The following is a 17,873-nucleotide window of genomic DNA, read 5'->3' on the forward strand; positions in this document are numbered from 1 at the left end:
GGGGTGAAGGTCTGGGCCAGGCTTTTGGGGGAAATCTGGGGGAACTGGGCACTTAAGCAGCCAGGCTAAAGCGCCTGACGCTGAGGCAGCTGCGGCAAAGCCGGGCTTAACTCAGGTCTTGGGCGCAATCCCTGGTTTGTGGGGGACGGAGAGAGGCAGCTCCGGGCTGTAAGACCCATCACACCTCCGGGCTTGTATCCCAGGGTCCAGATACCCTCCGCAGGCTGCGTCCGGCAGGGCAGGTGCGGATGCAGGATTCTCCCCCTCTCCAGCATCGCTCCGGATCCCCGCAGGTGCTGCCTGCGAACGCAGGGACAGGGCAGCGCGGGCTGTGGATGCGGATTTTTATTTCCTTCTGCCTGACGGGGTGGGGATTAAACTCCCGTATCGTTCGTGTCACCGAGCCCAGTGGTTAGGTACTCAGCGGAGCCCCAACGAGGGAGAGGAGCGAACGCCACCGACGGGAGGTGCTCAGCCCTGGCCCCAGCCTCCCCTTGGGGGACTCTTCCAAAACCAACATCCCCTCAGAAGGGTGATCGAGCCCTTCTCACCCTATCCAAAACCCCAAAACAAAGCAGGCGCGGAATCAGGCTTTGAAATTCAGCTGCTTCTATTCAAGAAACTAGCGGCGTAATTACACTCTGCGGGTGCCCGCTTTCTCGCCCCGGCAGCGTGGGGTTTAACACGCCAGCCCCCTCCTCGGCCGGTCCCGGGTCCTCTCTTCCATCCAGCGACAGCAAAGTGACAGCAGCCGACCGCAGCGTGCGCGGGGCAGCGTCCGGATGAGCGCGAGCCCCACCGCGGGGAGGGGACGGGCACAGTTAAAAATATAAATGTCAATCTGTACTCTTATATTATATATATTTATATATCTGAAATACACGATATCGGTTCCTTTTTCTTCTTCCCCGAGTCAAAGGCGGCGCCACGCTCTCCGTCTCCCCGATCTCCTAACTACGGTGGTTTGTGACGAGGATGAACTTGGTACGAACTAACAGCAAACCCCGGATGCTCCCGGTTTGTAGCTACTGCTCCCGGCATGCTGGAGAGACGTGATGTCTTCCCATCCGGCCCTGAGTTTGGCTCTCCTCGTGCCGAGCGCGCGGCGGCCGGGGCCCGTGATGCTACTTTAATGTCACGCTGTCCCCCGGCACGGCTGGCGGTGCGGCCGCCTGCCCGGTGAAGCCCGGGGAAATGCAGCGTGTGTCCCCGGCCCCGTGCCCGCCGGGGGCTGCGAGGTTGCGTGCGCTTGTACGCGAGCATGAACGACCGGAGGAGCCCGCCGGGGCGGCCCCGCGTCTCCCACCTGCTCAGCCGCAGGTGCGATGGAGCAAACCCCCCCCGCCAGGAACCTCCGGCGGGGGCTCGGAAGGGGTCGTGCGAAGGGGTTGGTTTCTCGAGTTTGGTTTCAGATCGGGACCGCGTGGGACGGATGTCCCCAGAGGCAGGCACCGGGTTCCCTTCCCCGAGCCGCCCCACTCAGCGCCGGGATGCGGTGGCTGTGCTGGCGGGAGGGCGCCGGACCCTCAGGAGCTGTCCACCACCTGATGGGGCAGGGTGACGGAGGAGCCGTTGACAAAGGAGCCCTGTTTCTCCCGGCCCTTGAGGAAGAAGGTGAGCAGCTCCCCTTTGCCCTTGACGTAGATGGCTCCCCGGCGCACGAAGCGGAAGCCGTACTCCTTCAGGATGAGGTGGGTCTCCTCCACCACCTGTGGGGACAAGCAGACGGGGCGGGAAGCCGGAGGTGTCCTTGACACGGGGAGCAGGGACCCCCCCAGCATGCCACTCGGGCAACAGGTCTACCCACCTGCCCCATTGTCTTGGGGTGCATCGCCTTGCCCCATCCCCAACTCTCCCATGTGCTCCTGCCAGTGCTTTCCCCCTCCCGCCCAAAGCCTGGGGTGTTTTTGGGTTGCCAATTTGTGCCCCGCCTCATTGCCCCACCTGTATGTTCCCCATCACGCCAGTGGACTCCATCCTGCTGGCCACGTTCACCGTGTTGCCCCAGATGTCGTAGTGCGGCTTGCGGGCGCCGATAACGCCTGCCAGCACGGCCCCCTTGTTCATGCCTGTGCAAGACATGGGGTAGACGTCACCTCCGTGCCTGGTGACACGGACGGGACATCCTGGTCTGCAGGAGAGTCTGTCCCACGGGATGGGTTGGGGCAATGAGGTCCCCCACTTCGAGCCCTGCTGCCTTCAGCTGCTGAACTACAGCTGCTGCCCAGTGTCCCACCACTCGTGGGGAAGGAGGGATGGGGACACTGAGGCAGACCCTGCCCCACGCTCATGGACTTGCCTATGCGGAGCATGAAGTTGTTGAAGGACTGGTAGTTGATGTTCATCAGCGTCACCTTCATGGCTAAAGCAAAGTCAGCCAGGTCGGCCAAGTGCTGCCAGCGCTCCTTATCCGAGAGGGTCTCCTTCTGCAAGGGCAGCGCGGGTCAGGCCTGCCCATGCCTTGCCCGCTGTCCCCCCACCATGGGGACCCCTCACCTTGGCACTGTAGCCGTTGGCATTGACATCGGGAGTCACTCCAGAAGCAGCCATGTAGGTGCTGCCGATGGTTTTGATTTTGGTGATGCACCGGAATTGGGGTTCGTCCAGGAGCTGAACCGTGGAGACGAGACCCTCAGGCACACCGGGGCCATGGCAGGTCCTTCTGCCCCCAGATGGGGCAGGAAGGGAAGGTCTGGCCAAGCCCCATACCATCCCCAAGACCAGCTCCATCCCGACTCACTGCGTCAAAGTCGGAGATGATCTCATTGAGGAACCGCAAGCACTCAATTCCCCCATTGTTGATGCTCTCCTCCGTGTAGAAGTCAGCGAAGTTGGGGAGGGAGGCGAACATGACACCAATCTCATCGTAGGACTGGCTGTAGAGCTCCTGGGGACAGGATGGGATGGTGGCTGTGAGCTGGGGACATGCCCACGCATGACACCAGCACCTCTGGCAAACCCCAAACCCTCCTGTGAAGCCATCTTCCCTTGGCACGTGTGAAAAAATGAGGGTGCTCTGCAATCTCACCTTGCACGGCCAAGACATCATCTTCATCCAACCAAGGATGCTCAGCCAGAGCTTTTGGCAAAGCCTCTGGATCCAGAGCTCCCCCCCCCCCCCCCCCCCCCCAAAAGGGGGTAAATCCCCCCGCTCTGAGGTGTCCCTCACCTCATCCCGCTTCTTGGAGCCCAGGAAGTGCCGGGCCACGTGCTCAGGCAACATGTTGGTGACAAGGGCCTCGTTCCAGCGCCGCATCTCATAGACCCGCTCCTTCTGGTCATGGACATCGATCTTCCAGAGGAAGAGGGTCCTGGCCAGCTTTTCCACCTGTGGATGGGAGGAGATGGCTGCACCCCCAGTTCCCACCCACCAGTGGGTCCCCTCCAGCGCTGGGAGCTTTCTGACCACTGTGGGGATGGTCCAGGCTTGGGGACAGCCTGGAGAGAGGCTCTGGGACAAGGTGAAGCCCTAACTGGGGACATGAGACCTGCTCCGAGGTGCGAACGGGACCCTCGTGGGGCATGCATGGGCTTTAGGGCCACCACATCACTGCCCACCCCTAACCATGAGGGTGAGATGGAGGTGCTCTCTGCACTGATGCGGTCCTGGAGAGAAAAGGCTTCCTTGGGTGGGCTTCCTCAGAGAGGAGCTGATGGTGCTGGGGACAAATCCTGCTGCCTTGGAACTTGCAAAAAATACAGGCAGGGGCTGAGGGTGAAGATGTAGAGGGGAGGGGAGCTTCCTGGGGTATGTCACTCACGTGGCGAGAGAAGTAGTAGAAGCTGAGCATCACGATGAAGATCATCGCTGTCATGGAGTACTTGGAGGGGACCAGCGAGGACCTGCCAGCAGAGGCGGTGAGGCATGGGTGGGCGGTGGGCATGGCCATGCCCCCCCACCCCACGCCCACCCCCCTGCCACCCCTTACGTGCTTTGCTGGTCACGGCGGCGGTCGTACTGGTCGAAGATGTGCTCCCAGGCGTAGATATTGACGGCGCCGGTGGCCCCGGTGATCAGCACCATGAGGGTCAACTTGACCATGTGGCTGACCTGCACCAGCATGATGGTGGCCACCAAGGCCAGCAGGGCGATGTAGCTGTAGTACTTGGGCTGCTCCCCGCAGCCGCGTGGCCACGGTGGCCCCACTGTCCCGTTGCCCATCCCGCCGTGGTCCTGCCGGCAGCTGAGCTGGGGGCACAAGGGCAGGGTGAGGACAGGGACAGGGTGCACCGCTCCCCAGGCTGCGTGGCCACCCAACGGGACGGGGTGCTTTGCACAGCAGAAGGAGGACACCTGACCTAAAATCCCCCACAACTGCAGTGCAGGCTTGCTAATTGCTTTAACAATCAGCCATGCACGGGGCCGTGCACAATTATGGGATGCCTGGATGGAGGTTGGAGTAGGCTCAGCCCAGCTGGCACCCGGGCTGGTGGCTCACCATGTCCACGATGTCAGCCATGGTGACAATGATGATGGCAGCCATGGCCCAGGTGTTGCGTGCCCAGCGGGTCCTGTCAATCCAGGTGGAGAAGGCCACGAGCTTTTTGGGGAAGACCTGTGGGGAGAGGAAGGTGGGGAGGGGTTCGCCCAGGCAGGACGTGGTGGTGGGACATCACGATGTCCCATCACCATGAGCAGTGAGCCTGTCCCGTCTCACCCGGGGAAAGATGGCAGCCAACGAGCAGAGGGTGAGGATGAGCAGCAGGATCTCCCCCACCATGAAAGTCACGTAGTTGGCCACCAACCTGCCAAAAGGGGATGGGTTTGAAGCCCAGTGGGGCTGACCGTGTCTTGGGGCTTCCTGTCCCCACCACCTCCCCACCCTACCAGGGGTCGATGAAGACCTCCACCAAGGCAGTGAAGAAGAGGACGACGCAGGAGCAGCTGAAGGCAGCCCCGCTCTGCTTCTCCTTCTCCACCGAGTAGCGCGTCTCCATCTCGGGGTCGATGAAGCGCATGGAGAGCCGGAAGGTGCTCTTCCCCTTCAGCCTGCCGGTGACACCGCCCGTCACCGCCCGGCGGCACCAGGGACCTGCCGAGCCGTGCCGGGACGCGCTGCTGGCCGGGGTGACTCACGCCTGGACGGACTCGCGCTCCAGCAAGGCTTCGTTGAGCAGCTTGTTGAGCTCCTGCTCGTTCTGCGAGGCGTCGATCACCCGCTCGGCCAGGTCCCGCAGCCGCAGCCGCCGCCGTGGGTTGGGGAAGGAAGGGTTCACCGCCTGCGCCGGCACAACCAACACATCAGCAAGACCACACTGGTACGAGGGGGTTCAGCCACCCCAGTGTGGCTATCAGTAGCCCTCCAAATGCAGGCGAGCTGCTGGAAGGGGGATGCTTTGCATGGGCTGTACCTCTCCATCCTCCTCCCCGCTCTCCAGGGTGCCCCTCACCCTGGCGTCGGGCTCCTCGGGCTCCTCGGGGCTGGCGCAGGCCAGGCTGAGGCTGCCATTGCGCTCCTTGGTGTTGACCAACGGTGGGGAGCCACGATGGGACGAGGTCAGCGACAGCTTCTGCAAGGTGGAAGGTGGCGGTGGGTCGCGGTGGGGTGTCCCCCACGCCCCGCCTCACCGTGGCACCGCCACCACTCACCACCCCATTGATGCCGTTGCGCAGGGGCTGCTTGGGGACCACGACGAGGTAGGTGACGATGCCCTTCTCCTTCAGGTACTCGCAGCGTGAGCCACCTTCACCCGGCTCCACCTCGAACTCGCCCTTCAGGCAATCCATGGTGCTCTGCGAGATGTGCACCCGCCTGCCAGCACCGGGTGCCAGTGTCACCCTTGGGTGCAGGGCACCCCGTCCCCATCCCCAACCTCCCCTCTGGAGATGCTCACCCGGGGATGCCGCCCGCCTCCATCTTGTTGGCCACGGTGACGTCAGTGGACCACACATCGTACTGCCAGCGCTTCTGGCCCAGCACCCCCCCCAGCACCGTCCCGCTGTGCACCCCCACCCGCATGTCCACCGCTGTCTTGGTCTTCTCCCGCACGTACCTGGGGTGGGGGGGGAAGGCAAGGATGATATGGGGGTGACCCCCTCCCAACCCATCCCCACGCCACCCCACAGCCCCTCCCCATGCCAACCCCCCATCGTTGATTATCACCCCTCTGTATTGTCTTGCAATCATTGAATCATTGAGGTTGGAAAAGACCTTCAAGATCATCCAGTCCAACCATTAACCTAACACTACCAAGTCCAACACTAAACCAGTTAAGGGGAGAGGAAGAATTAATTTCATGTTTCCTGGCTTGGTGGCTGGATTATTTATAATGAAAGTAAAACCAGGAATCACTAAGGTTGGAAAGGCCCTCTAAGATCATCAGCCCAACCATCAACCCAACACCCCCATGCCCACTAAACCATGTCCCAGAGTGCTACGTCTGCCTGTTTTTTAAACACTTCCAGGGATGGTTTTAATGCATTTTGCAGAGGTTGACATCACCCCAGGCTGCACCCCAGCCCACCAGGACCCCCTGCCCACCCTGGCACCCCTCCTCGGGGATGAAAGCCCTTACGAAATGGCCTCCACCATGGCCAGCCCCATCATGATGGAGCAGACAGCGTGGTCCTCCCGGTACTCGGGCAGCCCGCAGATGCAGTAGTAGCAATCACCCAGGATCTTGATGCGCAGCTGGTGGTATTTCTGGGGATGGGGGGGGCACAGGGTCAGCTCCCCCCACCCATCAGCTGGGACCTCCCCCAGCCCCCTCACCACCCCACCCCTCTCCCAGGCTGACCTTGACCCACACAGAAGTCTCCGGTGCCCAGCAGGGACACAAATAATCGGATTTTCCATTCCCACCCTGCCTCCCTGGGCCGGGAGCCCAGCTGCACCCTGGCTGGCGGGGGGGCGGGGGGAGCCCCCCTTCCCAGCTCTATTTTTTGCAACACAGAGCAGGGCGTCTCCAGCATCACGGCGCAATAATATTTTAACCTCCTCATCCCCATCCCGGGATGCAGCTTTCGGCTGGGGCCAAGGCAGGGTGGTGGCTGAGACCTGCCCCGCTCATTACGTGCCAGATTTGGGGGTGGGGGCACTCACAGCTGCCAGCTTGTCGAAGCGGGCGAAGAGCTCGTTGAGGAGCTTCACCAGCTCCTGGGCGCTGCAGGACGAGGAGAGCTGGGTGAAGCCCACGATGTCTGCGAAGAGGATGCTGCGGGGAGCAACGGCGAGCGGCTCAGCCCCGGCGGCTCCCACCCTGGACCCCCCGCTTCCCCGTTCTCCAGCACCCGCGCCGGAGGAAAGGCTGTTTTGGGACACGGCTGAAAACAATGCTCTGCAAACCATGGCTGGCGCAAAAGGGGGGCCCCAAGCCATGGTCTTGTTGGCGGCCGTCCCCGTCACCCTTCGCTTTAGCTGCAAACCACCCCAATCTCTCCCCTCTTCTCTAGCCAGGACTGCAAAATACACATTTCTGCAAAAAAATTGGAGTTTTTTTCCCTTGTGTGGTAAAAGGCCGGTCCTACCTGACGTTCTCGTGGCGGTACATGTACATGGTGTTGAACTGCTGCATCTCCTTCTGGCTCGGGTCCTTCTTCATGTCCTTCAGCATCTCATCGGCCACGTGCTTGGGCAGGATGGAGAGCATCAGCCGCTCCTGGGGGACGGGGCAGGGAAGGGAGGTCGCCACGATGCAAGGCCAAGCGCGGTAATGCATGGTGCAAAGAGATAGTGCAAATGCACGGTGCAAATGTGCAGTGCAAACACAAAGTCTAAATGCAAAGGCATGGTGCAAATGCGGGGTCTAAATACGTGGAGCAAATGTGCAGTGCAAAGGCACAGTCTGAATGCAAATGCACGGTCTAAATGCACGATGCAAATGGGCAGTTTAAATGCGTGGTGCAAACGCACAAGTCTAAATGCATGGTGCAAATGTGTGGTGCAAATGCGTGGTGCAAATGCACAAGTCTAAATGCATGGTGGAAATGCAGTGTGCAAACATATGGTGCAAATGCAGGATGCAAACGCATGGTATAAATGCATGGTGCAAATGCACAATGCAAACATGGTGTAAATGCATTGTGCAAATGCAGAGTGCAAATGTGTGGTGCAAACACATGGTACAAATGCATGGTGCAAAGGCCCTCTAAGATCATCAGCCCAACCATCAACCCAACACCCCCATGCCCACTAAACCATGTCCCCAGGTGCCACCTCTGCCCGTTTTTTGAACCCCTCCAGGGCTGGGGACTCCCCCACCTCTCTGGGCAGCCTGTTCCAATGCTTGACCACCCTTTCCGTGAAGAAATTTCTCCCAATATCCAATCTAAACCTCCCCTGACGCAGCTTGAGCCCATTTCCTCTCATCCTATCGCTTGTTCCTTGGGAGAAGAGCCCGACCCCCCTCCCTGCCCCCTCCTGTCAGGAGCTGCAGAGCGATCAGGTCTCCCCTCAGCCTCCTCTTCTCCAGGCTGAACACCCCCAGCTCCCTCAGCCGCTCCCCACCAGCCCTGTGCTCCAGACCCTTCCCCAGCTCCGCTGCCCTTCCCTGGACACGCCCCAGCACCCCCAATGTCCTTCTTGTGCTGAGGGGCCCAAAACTGGACACAGCATTCCAGGTGCGGCCTCAGCAGTGCCAAGTACAGGGGGACGATCCCTGCCCTGCTCCTGCTGGCCACACCATTCCTGATACAAGCCAGGATGCTGTTGTCCTCCTTGGCCACCTGGGCACACTGCTGGCTCATGTTCAGCCACTGTTGACAAACACCCCCAGGTCCTTTTTGGCCAGGCAGCTTCCAGCCGCTCTTCCCCAAGCCAGAGGTACCCAGGGGTGCCAGGTCCCCCTTGGTGATGCTCTGCCGGGGGTGCCAGCTACTGTTTTTACCATTTTCCTCCCTATTTTACAAGTTCTCATCAAGATTTTTGCAAATGGGAATAAATCCCAGCCCGGGGAAGATGGGCGGGTGGCACTTTTGGGGCACTGCAGCCTCCCTGTCCCCAGAGCCGTGGGAAGGAGGGATGGTCCCACACATGAGCTGCCAAATTTGCTTGTGCACCCCAGATCCTTCCTGCAGGCACAACACGGAGCCCAAGCCCCTCGCTGGGAGCTTGAGAATTAAAATGCGTTGGGTTGGCCAAGGTTTCATCAGCCCAAATAAACCTGGGACACGGCGCTGGGAGTGACCTCAGGGTCTGCACCGATGTCCCCCAAGGTCCCTGCGAGCTGCCCCAGGGTGTCCTGCCCCAGCGCTGGGTCAGGGCTGGGTGTATGGCCCTGGGTTAAACCACGCCAGGGAGGATTTAGCAATTTAAAAGTGTGGTGGGTAGCCCACGTCTACGCGTAGGACTCGACCGAGGTCACCCAGGAGGATCAAGCCCACCTGGGGACATCGCACACATTGCTGGCCCTGCAGCCCCGGAGCCGGAGAAGGGCTAGATCTGCCCGGCTGTGCGTGGGGATTTGCACTAAATGTAAGTAACTAAATGTAAGTAACTCGGCTAACGAAGTGGGTTTTCCCCTGGGACGGGGCGGGTTCTGTGCGCAGCCGCGGCGGGGCTGTTGCTGGAGGAACGGCGCCGTGTCCCCGTCCCCGTCCCCATCCCCAGGGGCTGCCGGTGGGGAGACGGGCAGGAGCTCCCCGGCTCCTCTCGGCTCCCGTTAACCTTAGCTCTGCCCGCGGGGCTGCCGGCTCATCCACCACCGATGGGCTGGAGGGAGGACGGATGGATCCGGCTGCCAGTATCGCTCCCTGCCCTGCGGTCCCCCCCTGCCCCGAGCCACTCGGCCTCACGCTAGCAGCCTTTCCTGCAAGATCACAGCCTATTTTTAGCTCAATTCCCTAAGGAAACAGAGCTCACATGATAATAATCCCCGTGTCTCTTCCTATACCCCTCCGAACCCATGAGCTGGGGCCTCGAAGGCGCTCGCACTCGCAGCATCCCCCAGCCCCAGGATTTGCCCCCATCGCCCAAACCCCTCCCTGGCCCGAACCCTTCTTAGCCATCAGAGCATCCAGCCAGGTTTTGCAGCAAAGAGGACGCCGGTGGCCCTGGCCCGGCCCCGCCACGCGTCTCTCGTTGCCATTGGGAGCAAATTGCTGGCAGCGGATCAACCAGATAGGAGATAGGAGATGGGGAGAGAGGCCCGAGATAAGGCGCTAAAATTAGCCCAGCTCATCACCGGACAGCGGCTGGAGACAGCAGGGCTTTGAAAGAGCCGGCTGGCACCACGCCGCCTGTTCCCCTCCGACCGCTCCTCTTGCCGAGCCGCCACGGCGCGGTGCCGGCACAGGGGTGCGCGTGGGGCTGCGCCGCGGCGGGCGTTGCTGGTGGGATGAGCGGAGAGCGGCTGGCCGTGCTCGCGTGCTGCCAGCTCTCCCGTCCCCACCATGGTCTGCGGCAGGACCAGCCCATGAGATGGCCGGGGGCGCTGACGGGGAGCTGCTGCGTGGCCCTGCCTGGGGACAGGGACCTGCTGTGTGGCCCTGCCTGGGGACAGGGACCTGCTGTGTGGCCCTGTCTGGGGACAGGGACCTGCTGCATGGCCATGCCTGGGGATGAGGATGTGCTGCGTGGCTGTGTCTGGGGACAGGGACCTGCTGCATGGCCATGCCTAGGGATGAGGATGTGCTGCGTGGCCCTGCCTGGGGACAGGGACCTGCTGTGTGGCTGTGTCTGGGGATGAGGATGTGCTGCGTGGCTGTGGCTAATGACAGGGACCTGCTGTGTGGCCCTGTCTGGGGACAGGGACCTGCTGCATGGCCGTGCCTGGGGACAGGGACCTGCTGCATGGCTGTGTCTGGGGACAGGGACCTGCTGCGTGGCCATGCCTAGGGATGGGGATGTGCTGCGTGGCCCTGCCTGGGGACAGGGACCTGCTGTGTGGCTGTGTCTGGGGATGAGGATGTGCTGCGTGGCTGTGGCTAATGACAGGGACCTGCTGTGTGGCCCTGTCTGGGGACAGGGACCTGCTGCATGGCCGTGCCTGGGGATGAGGATGTGCTGCGTGGCTGTGTCTGGGGACAGGGACCTGCTGCATGGCCATGCCTAGGGATGGGGATGTGCTGCGTGGCCCTGCCTGGGGACAGGGACCTGCTGTGTGGCCCTGTCTGGGGACAGGGACCTGCTGCATGGCCATGCCTGGGGACAGGGACCTGCTGTGTGGCTGTGTCTGGGGACAGGGACCTGCTGCATGGCCGTGCCTGGGGATGAGGATGTGCTGCGTGGCTGTGGCTAATGACAGGGACCTGCTGCGTGGCCATGCCTGGGGACAGGGACCTGCTGCATGGCCGTGCCTGGGGATGAGGATGTGCTGCATGGCCGTGCCTGGGGATGGGGACCGGCTGCGTGGCCCTGCCTGGGGACAAGGACCTGCCACATGGCCATGCATGGGGACGGGGAATGGCTGCGTGGCCGTGCCTGGGGATGGGGACCGGCTGCGTGGCCACGCTCAGGGGTGGGGACCTGTGGTTGTGCCTGGGGACAGGGACATGCTGCAAGGTCAGACCTTGGGACCTGCCATGCGGCCGCGCCCGGGAACCTGCCCCGTGGCTGCACGTGGGGACCTGCTGCGTGGCTGTGCTCAGGGATGGCGACAGCTTGGTGGTGGCTGTAGCAGAAAGGCTGGGAAGCCCTGGAAGAGGACGGCCACACGGAGAGTCCCCAAATTGACCACAGGCTGCAAAGCTGCAAATGCATTTCCCACTTCGGCTCCTCCTGTCCCCATCGCCACCTGCCACGGTCCCTCCGCACCGTGCAGGGTGCGGGCTGTGGGTGCCTTATCCACGTCCCAAAGCCACACCGGTGTCCCATCGCCATCCCCTGCCCTGTCCCCACGCTGTCCCCTTGCCCAGCCGCGGCTCCCACCTGCTGCTGGCTCTGCTCCTCCAGGTTGAGCTTGACCTCCAGGGACTGGCGCGCTTCGAGGAAGGCTTTGCGGTGCTTGCGGTCGGCCATGTAGTAGGACATGGTGCCCACTGTGATGGCGCAAAGGTAGATGGCAACGTTGGACAGGATCTTTGGGGACAGAGAAAAGGAGACCGGGGGTGAGCTGAGCTGTGGGGAAGCCCGTGCGCGCCGCGGGGATGGCACCGGTGTCACCGCAAGTCCCTGTTTGGGCAACAGAGCCTGATAGATGAGAGTGGGAAAAAATATTCAAATGCTGGCAGATATAAAATACACCCTGGGGATAAATCACCAAGCCACGGCCACCGTTAAATGCTGGGGGGACTCACTGGGGAGCGGGGGGACTGTCACAGTGGCTCTGCAGGAGGGGTCCAGCCGGGGATCACGCCCTGAGCATCCCAGGAGACCTCGTGGGCCCTGTGGGCTGACTCGGCTTCATTAAAACTTGCAGAGATGTTTTGGAAAAAGGCAGCAGGTCGGCAGGGGCCGGCCGCAGCCCCGGGGGAAGGCGCTGCTGAAGGCGAGCGGCACTCAGTGCCTCACGTGCCAAATGCAGAAAATGTTAATAAAAACACAGCCAAACCCTAAAAATCATGTATTTACTCATCCTCCTGCTCCACTATATCCCTCTCAACAGCCAAAAATACAGGTGTGAGCCTGCAGCACCGGAGATGGATGCCCCGGGTGTTGCTGGCTGTGACAACCCACCCCAGTTTTTTGGGGGGGTTTCAAGGGAGTGTGGCACGGAGGCTCTCTGCTTCATCCTCAAGGCTGGAGCTGTCCCATCCCTGGGCTGGACCCTGTCCCCATGGGCAGGACTCTTCCCCATCCCACAGGCTGGATCCCAGCTCCATGGGCTGGATCCCATTCTCCAGGCTGGATCCTGTCCCCATGGGCTGGACCCATCCCACCCCATGGGCTGGACCCCGTCCCCGCAGCCCAGGGCGGGACGGAGCAGGTTTGCAGATGGGAGCAAAGAGCCCTTTGTGGAAAATATGACTGATGAGGGGAAGCCGAAAGAATTCCGTTTGTTTAGTCTAGAAAGGGAAAGAGCAAGAGCGACGGGGAGGATGTGATAACAGGCTCCAGCTATGCCGAAGGGGCGATGGGGACATGGAGATGTCCTCGGGCCATGGGCTGCGTCACAGCCGGCGTGGAGGAGGCAGTGGGAAGAGCACGGAGCCGTCCCTGGGCTTGCCTCCATCGGGGATGTGCTGCCATGCTCAGCAGCCTTCTCCTCATCCTCAATTCCCCGGTCCAGACCTTGTCCCGTTCCTGGTCCCCGTGTCCCAGAGCCTAGCTTGGGCGGAGGAAAAGCCGGGACGTGACCCTGGCCCCAAAGCCATCCCTGGGTGTCCGCAAGGGTTTCATCACTCGACGGCATCGAGCCCCGAGCAGCCCGGTCCCATCGCACGGCGAGAGGGAGGAGCTGCCAACCCCTTCCATGCAGAGGGGAAACTGAGGCACGAATGAAGCAGGCCACGTGCAGCGACGAATACAGCAGCGATAACTACGGGGCCCTGGCGCTGGGGGTTTGGGTGCTGGCGTGGCACCATCCCGGGGTTGACAAAACGATTTTGCAGCAAGGAAACTTTTTGGGGGGGGGGGTGGCGGGGAAGAGCATGAGGAGCAGGGGAGAGCGCCTGGGCCCCCCAATTGATGCCCCAGGGCTGGATCGTGCCCCCGGCCCAGCCACCGCAGCTGGGGGATCCCCGGGAAGCCCCTGCAGCAGCAGACGGCGAGTGAGGAGTTGTCTGGAGGTGGGTACCGAGAAGAAACCCCCCAAAACAAGCAGCCACTTGCTATTTTTAACTAGCCTCTCAGGTTGCCATGACAATGGGCCACTCTACCGGGGCTGGATGGGCACGGGCAGCTTGGCACAGCTCGGCACAGCTCGGCAAAGCGGGATCACCGGAAACCCCGGGGACCCACTCGCCTGGCACGGCTTGGCACAGCCACGTTCCACGCCAAGCGTCTTCCAGCTCCATCCTGCAGCGATGCAAGGGATGCTCGGTCCCCAAAAAACCTCTCCCAGCGCAGCCCAAGCTGCAGCACACCTCCCGGCACCCCAAAGGCGGCGGGAAAAGCCCCGACACGGAGGAGACCCCGCTCCCGGCACGGTCAGCGGTTATTATTTGCACTCATTAATCCGAATTAACGCAGCAAGAGCAAGACACGCGCAGAAGGAGCGTGCGTGGCCGGTGGGACGAGCCTCATCCTTCCTTCCCCATCCAGCCCCGCCCGTGTCCCGCAGCAAAGGTCCCGGTGGGATGCGCCGGGGCCATCCGAACCGGGAACGGGTCATCGGCTGAGCCCGAGGATGCTTCACAGCTGGCTGGTGCACGACGGCGGCAGATACGGCCTCAAACGCCGCCGAGCCCCCACCACCCCCTGCCACAGCTCAGCCTTCGGGCTCCTCCTCGACGGCCGGCAGCGGGGCAGAAGCTGCTGGCATCTCTCGTGGACCCCCCCCGGGCTGCGCCGGCCCCGCTCAAGCGACATCCTCCGGTTCATCCTATTAATAGCAGTGCCCTCCGGGAGCCGCACCACCGGCTATAATAATAAAGCATATGATGTTTATTTCTGGACATAATGTTCCTCCTTTTGCAGCAGGCAGAGGCTGAGGCATGCCGCGTTGCCAAGGTTTTACCGGCCCCGGACTCTCCGTGCCACGGCAATGATTAACGCAGCGGCGGATGCCTGCTGCCGGCCGGGGGGGGTTGCCCGCATGGCCCCCTCACCTCCCGCATCCCGGGGCTGCTAGCAGCGAGATGTTTCCTCGGCTTGGGATCGGCCGCGCGCAGCGTTTGTATCCCAAATAGAGAGCAAAAACCTGGGAAAGCCGCTGCCGCGCCGGGATTTCTTCTGCCGGCGTGGTGCCTCCGGCCGGGCATCTCGGAGGGCACCGACATCGCTGCTGCAGCACCCAGCCTGGCACGCACCAGAAACCGTGCCCAAAAAGTGGGTTTTTTTTGCAAAATCCTGTGTGATGCCAGGAGATAACCCATGCCAGGGGACCAGCCCCAAACCATACACCCCAGGGGCAAGGGAAAAATCGGTATCTTCAGGATTTTCGGAGAGCAGGCTCCATTTTCCAAACTCCCGGTGTGACCATGGGCTCAACATTCCCAGAACCTCCCAAAAAGCAAATAAATCATAACCCCCCTCTCCCTCTCCCTCTCCCTCTTCCTGTTTAGGCTGGGAGCAACTGGAGGTCTCCCAGGACCTGACCCCAGAGCATCCCAAATTCCCGTAGCATCCTCCCACGGAGCGCACACCATTACGGGGTAGAGCGGATGCTTCCAGAGGGATTTTCCCTGCTGCCGTCAGCAGCCACCGCCACACAAGTTTTCGGCTCTGGCTTTTTCCCCCCCACCCCGCCCTCCCCCAGCCATGGAAAGGCTCCGCAAGATCGATGGGTGCGCGGCCGGTCGGTGGGGACCTCAGCGGGAGGAAAGGGACTCGGCCAAGCCATGAAAGCTGCTGATTTAAGGAATAAAAACAGTCTCTAGCTGCTCCAGATGGGTATTTCCCAGGAAATATTAAGAACCTGATGGGCCAGGGACCGCTCTCCCCCCGGCCTGACCCCCACGTCCCCTCCTTCGCTGCGTGCGTGGATGGGTGGCCCGTCCCTGGGGCCACCTTCGGGCTCGGGGACGCTGGTTCTTCAGCTTTTCTGGTGCAGAAAATCGCCCCAAAGCGTCCCCGGGCTCTGCCCCGGGTGCGGGGCTGGGTGATGGGCATCGCCCAGGGGCTGAGCTGGGGCTGAGCCTGGCTCCTTCCTCCTGGGAAAGCTCCGCTGGATGTTTGCGAGCCCGGAAGCTGGGCTCCTGCCACATTTCTGCTAAAAATGGCCATTTTTAGCCATTTTTAGCCATTTTTGCAATTCAAAGGGTAATCGGCGCAAGCAAGTCCACCGGGCAGGGGGGACGGTGGAGCCTGCGGTCCACCGTGCCTCAGTTTCCCCAGCAGCCCAACCACAGCCCATGTCCCCACGCACTCCGGAAGGCTCCTGGGGATGGATCCGTGCTTGCGGGGCCGGGTCTGTGGCCATGTGTCACAGCACGGGTGGGTGCTCCTGCACTCCCCAGCACCCCACTCCCCATGTGGGTTGATCCCTGGGTATGTTTTGGGGACACCCCCCCCCCCCCCCGCTCCCGGTAAACACCACGATCGGCTCGCAGGGTCCGGATCAAACCCGGCTTTAGGATCAGGGCATAGGGACGGGGATGGACCCCACGATAACTCATGGAAACATCAAATGGGCATGATTTGGCCGTCACCCACCACCACCCCGGGGAACCCCATGTCCACCCGCCGGCCCCGTACCTGTCTCAGCAGCGTGCCCTTGTCCAGGGCGTCCTGCCGCTGCTGGGCGACGGTGACGCCGAGCACCAGCGTGTGAATGCCGCAGGAGACGGCGGTGATGAGCACGATGGGCGCCAAGCGCAGCGGCAGCGTGATGAAGAAGGAGAAGACGAAGAAAGCCTGCCAGCCCACCGTATCGCTGGCCTCAGGCGAGTGGGAGAAGTTGAGACCCAGGTAGCAGAAGACCTGGGCCAAGATGAGGACCCAGAGGACGTAGGGCAGGAACCTACGGGCCACCCGCTCGGGGAGCAGCCTGTACTTGCAGAGGATGAAGAGCAGCACGTGGGCGACCAGCCCGGCCGCCGCCGCCAGCACCGGGGCCAGCTTGTCGGCGGTGTAGACCACGGCGCACATGACGAGGACGTAGCAGTCGAAAAGGGCGGCGAAGACCACCAGCACCAGGAGGGTCTCGTGGCGTTGGCGACGGAAATAGGTCTGGTAGAGGTTCTCCAGGGACTCGGGAGCGAAGGTGAGGCGCATGAAGCGGGGTAGGCAGAGGCAGGGTCCCGAGCTGCGCACCGTCACCTCGTGGGTCCGACCCACGCCGTGCTCGGGGTCCGACGGCAGGCTCACCGAGTAGTCGGCGGAGTACTCGGCCGAGCACTCGGGCTCTGAAAAAGCCCTGTTCCTGGGCATGGCGGCACCCCTTCCCCTACTCTGGCCCCGCAGAAACACGGCGGTCCCCCCCCCCGCGCCCTGATGCTCACCGGGGCATCGCCCGCATCATCCCCGTCTGGCCGCCCGCCGAGCCGCGAGGCCTTTCCCCGTCTCCCGCAGCCGTAACCCTGAATCCCGCTGCGTGCCGAGGAGCGGCCGAAGGAGGGAAAAGGGGATAATTATAAATAACCGCCGGCGTGGCGTGGGGAGGCCGGGAGACGAGCCAGCCTGCCTGCCCAGCTCCCTGCCAGCTCTTTCCCCAGCCCTTGCGCACTGCCAGGTTGCAACCGAAGCGACGCGGAGCAGAAAGATGTCGCGATGCCTCCCTGCCCGCCCTCCTTCGAGGGCAGCCGCTTTGGGGGAGGCGAACCCCACCGTTTCTCCCGTCTTTCCTCTTTTCCGAGATGCTTCCTTCCACGGGAAGGGATGGAGAAGGGCCGGGGGGCCGCCCCGGAGCCCACCGGTTGCCGCAGCATCCTCCGGCGGCCCCCGCCGCCCGCCCCGCTTCCCTACGCCCGGGGCCGCCCTGCCCCGCCGCCCCCTCCGTGTTCGTGGGGCCGTGGGGCCGCGGTACCGGGCCACGGAGCGGGGGAGCGGGCAGGGCTTCCCCGGGGCCGGGGGCGGGCACCCACCGCCGGCTGTGCCGGTACCGGTGCGTCCGGTGTGTCCCCGCCTCCCGTAACCCTCTCGGTGCCGGCTGCCGCCGGGGATGGGGAATGCGGGCCCAGAGATCGCTTCCCGGGTGGGTTTGCCCCCACTCGTGGCCCTTTTTCCACCGCAGCGCTGCTTTCCTGCTCCCCAAGCCATCCTCCTCCTCCTCCTCCACCCCCGCCTCTCCGCTCACAGACCCCACAGCTGCACCCCACAGGGACCCACAAATCTGGAACCAACTGCCTGCAGCTCCTTGGGTGCCAGGGACCCCAACCCCCGGGGACGAGCAGGGTGCCCCATGCACCCATATAACCCGCCAGCCTGCCCTTCGCCCAGCCCCACGGCCCTCTC

The 17,873-nt window shown here is 62.6% G+C and overlaps 1 protein-coding gene across 1 annotated transcript; it reads right to left on the reverse strand.

The window, feature by feature from the left end:
• Nucleotides 1-1,526: 1,526 nt before the first annotated feature.
• On the reverse strand, nucleotides 1,527-16,850 carry ADCY3 (adenylate cyclase 3). Its single transcript, XM_075707493.1, has 20 exons — nucleotides 16,176-16,850; nucleotides 11,808-11,957; nucleotides 7,469-7,599; nucleotides 7,044-7,155; nucleotides 6,517-6,644; nucleotides 5,836-5,994; nucleotides 5,570-5,753; nucleotides 5,392-5,508; nucleotides 5,078-5,220; nucleotides 4,829-4,990; nucleotides 4,659-4,746; nucleotides 4,440-4,556; nucleotides 3,928-4,189; nucleotides 3,762-3,883; nucleotides 3,170-3,328; nucleotides 2,741-2,887; nucleotides 2,497-2,610; nucleotides 2,300-2,426; nucleotides 1,945-2,069; nucleotides 1,527-1,709 (listed from the first exon to the last, which is right to left on the reverse strand). The coding sequence occupies exons 1-20, from the start codon at nucleotides 16,848-16,850 to the stop codon at nucleotides 1,527-1,529; spliced, it is 3,405 nt and encodes a 1,134-aa protein (XP_075563608.1).
• Nucleotides 16,851-17,873: the final 1,023 nt, after the last annotated feature.

This window comes from Pelecanus crispus, chromosome 3 (assembly GCF_030463565.1).
Source record: "Pelecanus crispus isolate bPelCri1 chromosome 3, bPelCri1.pri, whole genome shotgun sequence".
NCBI lineage: Eukaryota > Metazoa > Chordata > Aves > Pelecaniformes > Pelecanidae > Pelecanus > Pelecanus crispus.

What these genes read in the sequence shown, in the direction of transcription:
- ADCY3 (XM_075707493.1), bottom strand. Translation starts at nt 16,850, where the DNA reads ATGCCCAGGAACAGGGCTTTTTCAGAGCCCGAGTGCTCGGCCGAGTAC. An exon ending in GAGGCGGGCGGCATCCCCGG is followed by an intron (nt 5,754 to 5,835) that starts GTGAGCATCTCC and finishes CGGTGCTGGCAG; the next exon opens with GCGGGTGCACATCTCGCAGA. An exon ending in TCTACTACTTCTCTCGCCAC is followed by an intron (nt 3,329 to 3,761) that starts GTGAGTGACATA and finishes TCCCATCCACAG; the next exon opens with GTGGAAAAGCTGGCCAGGAC.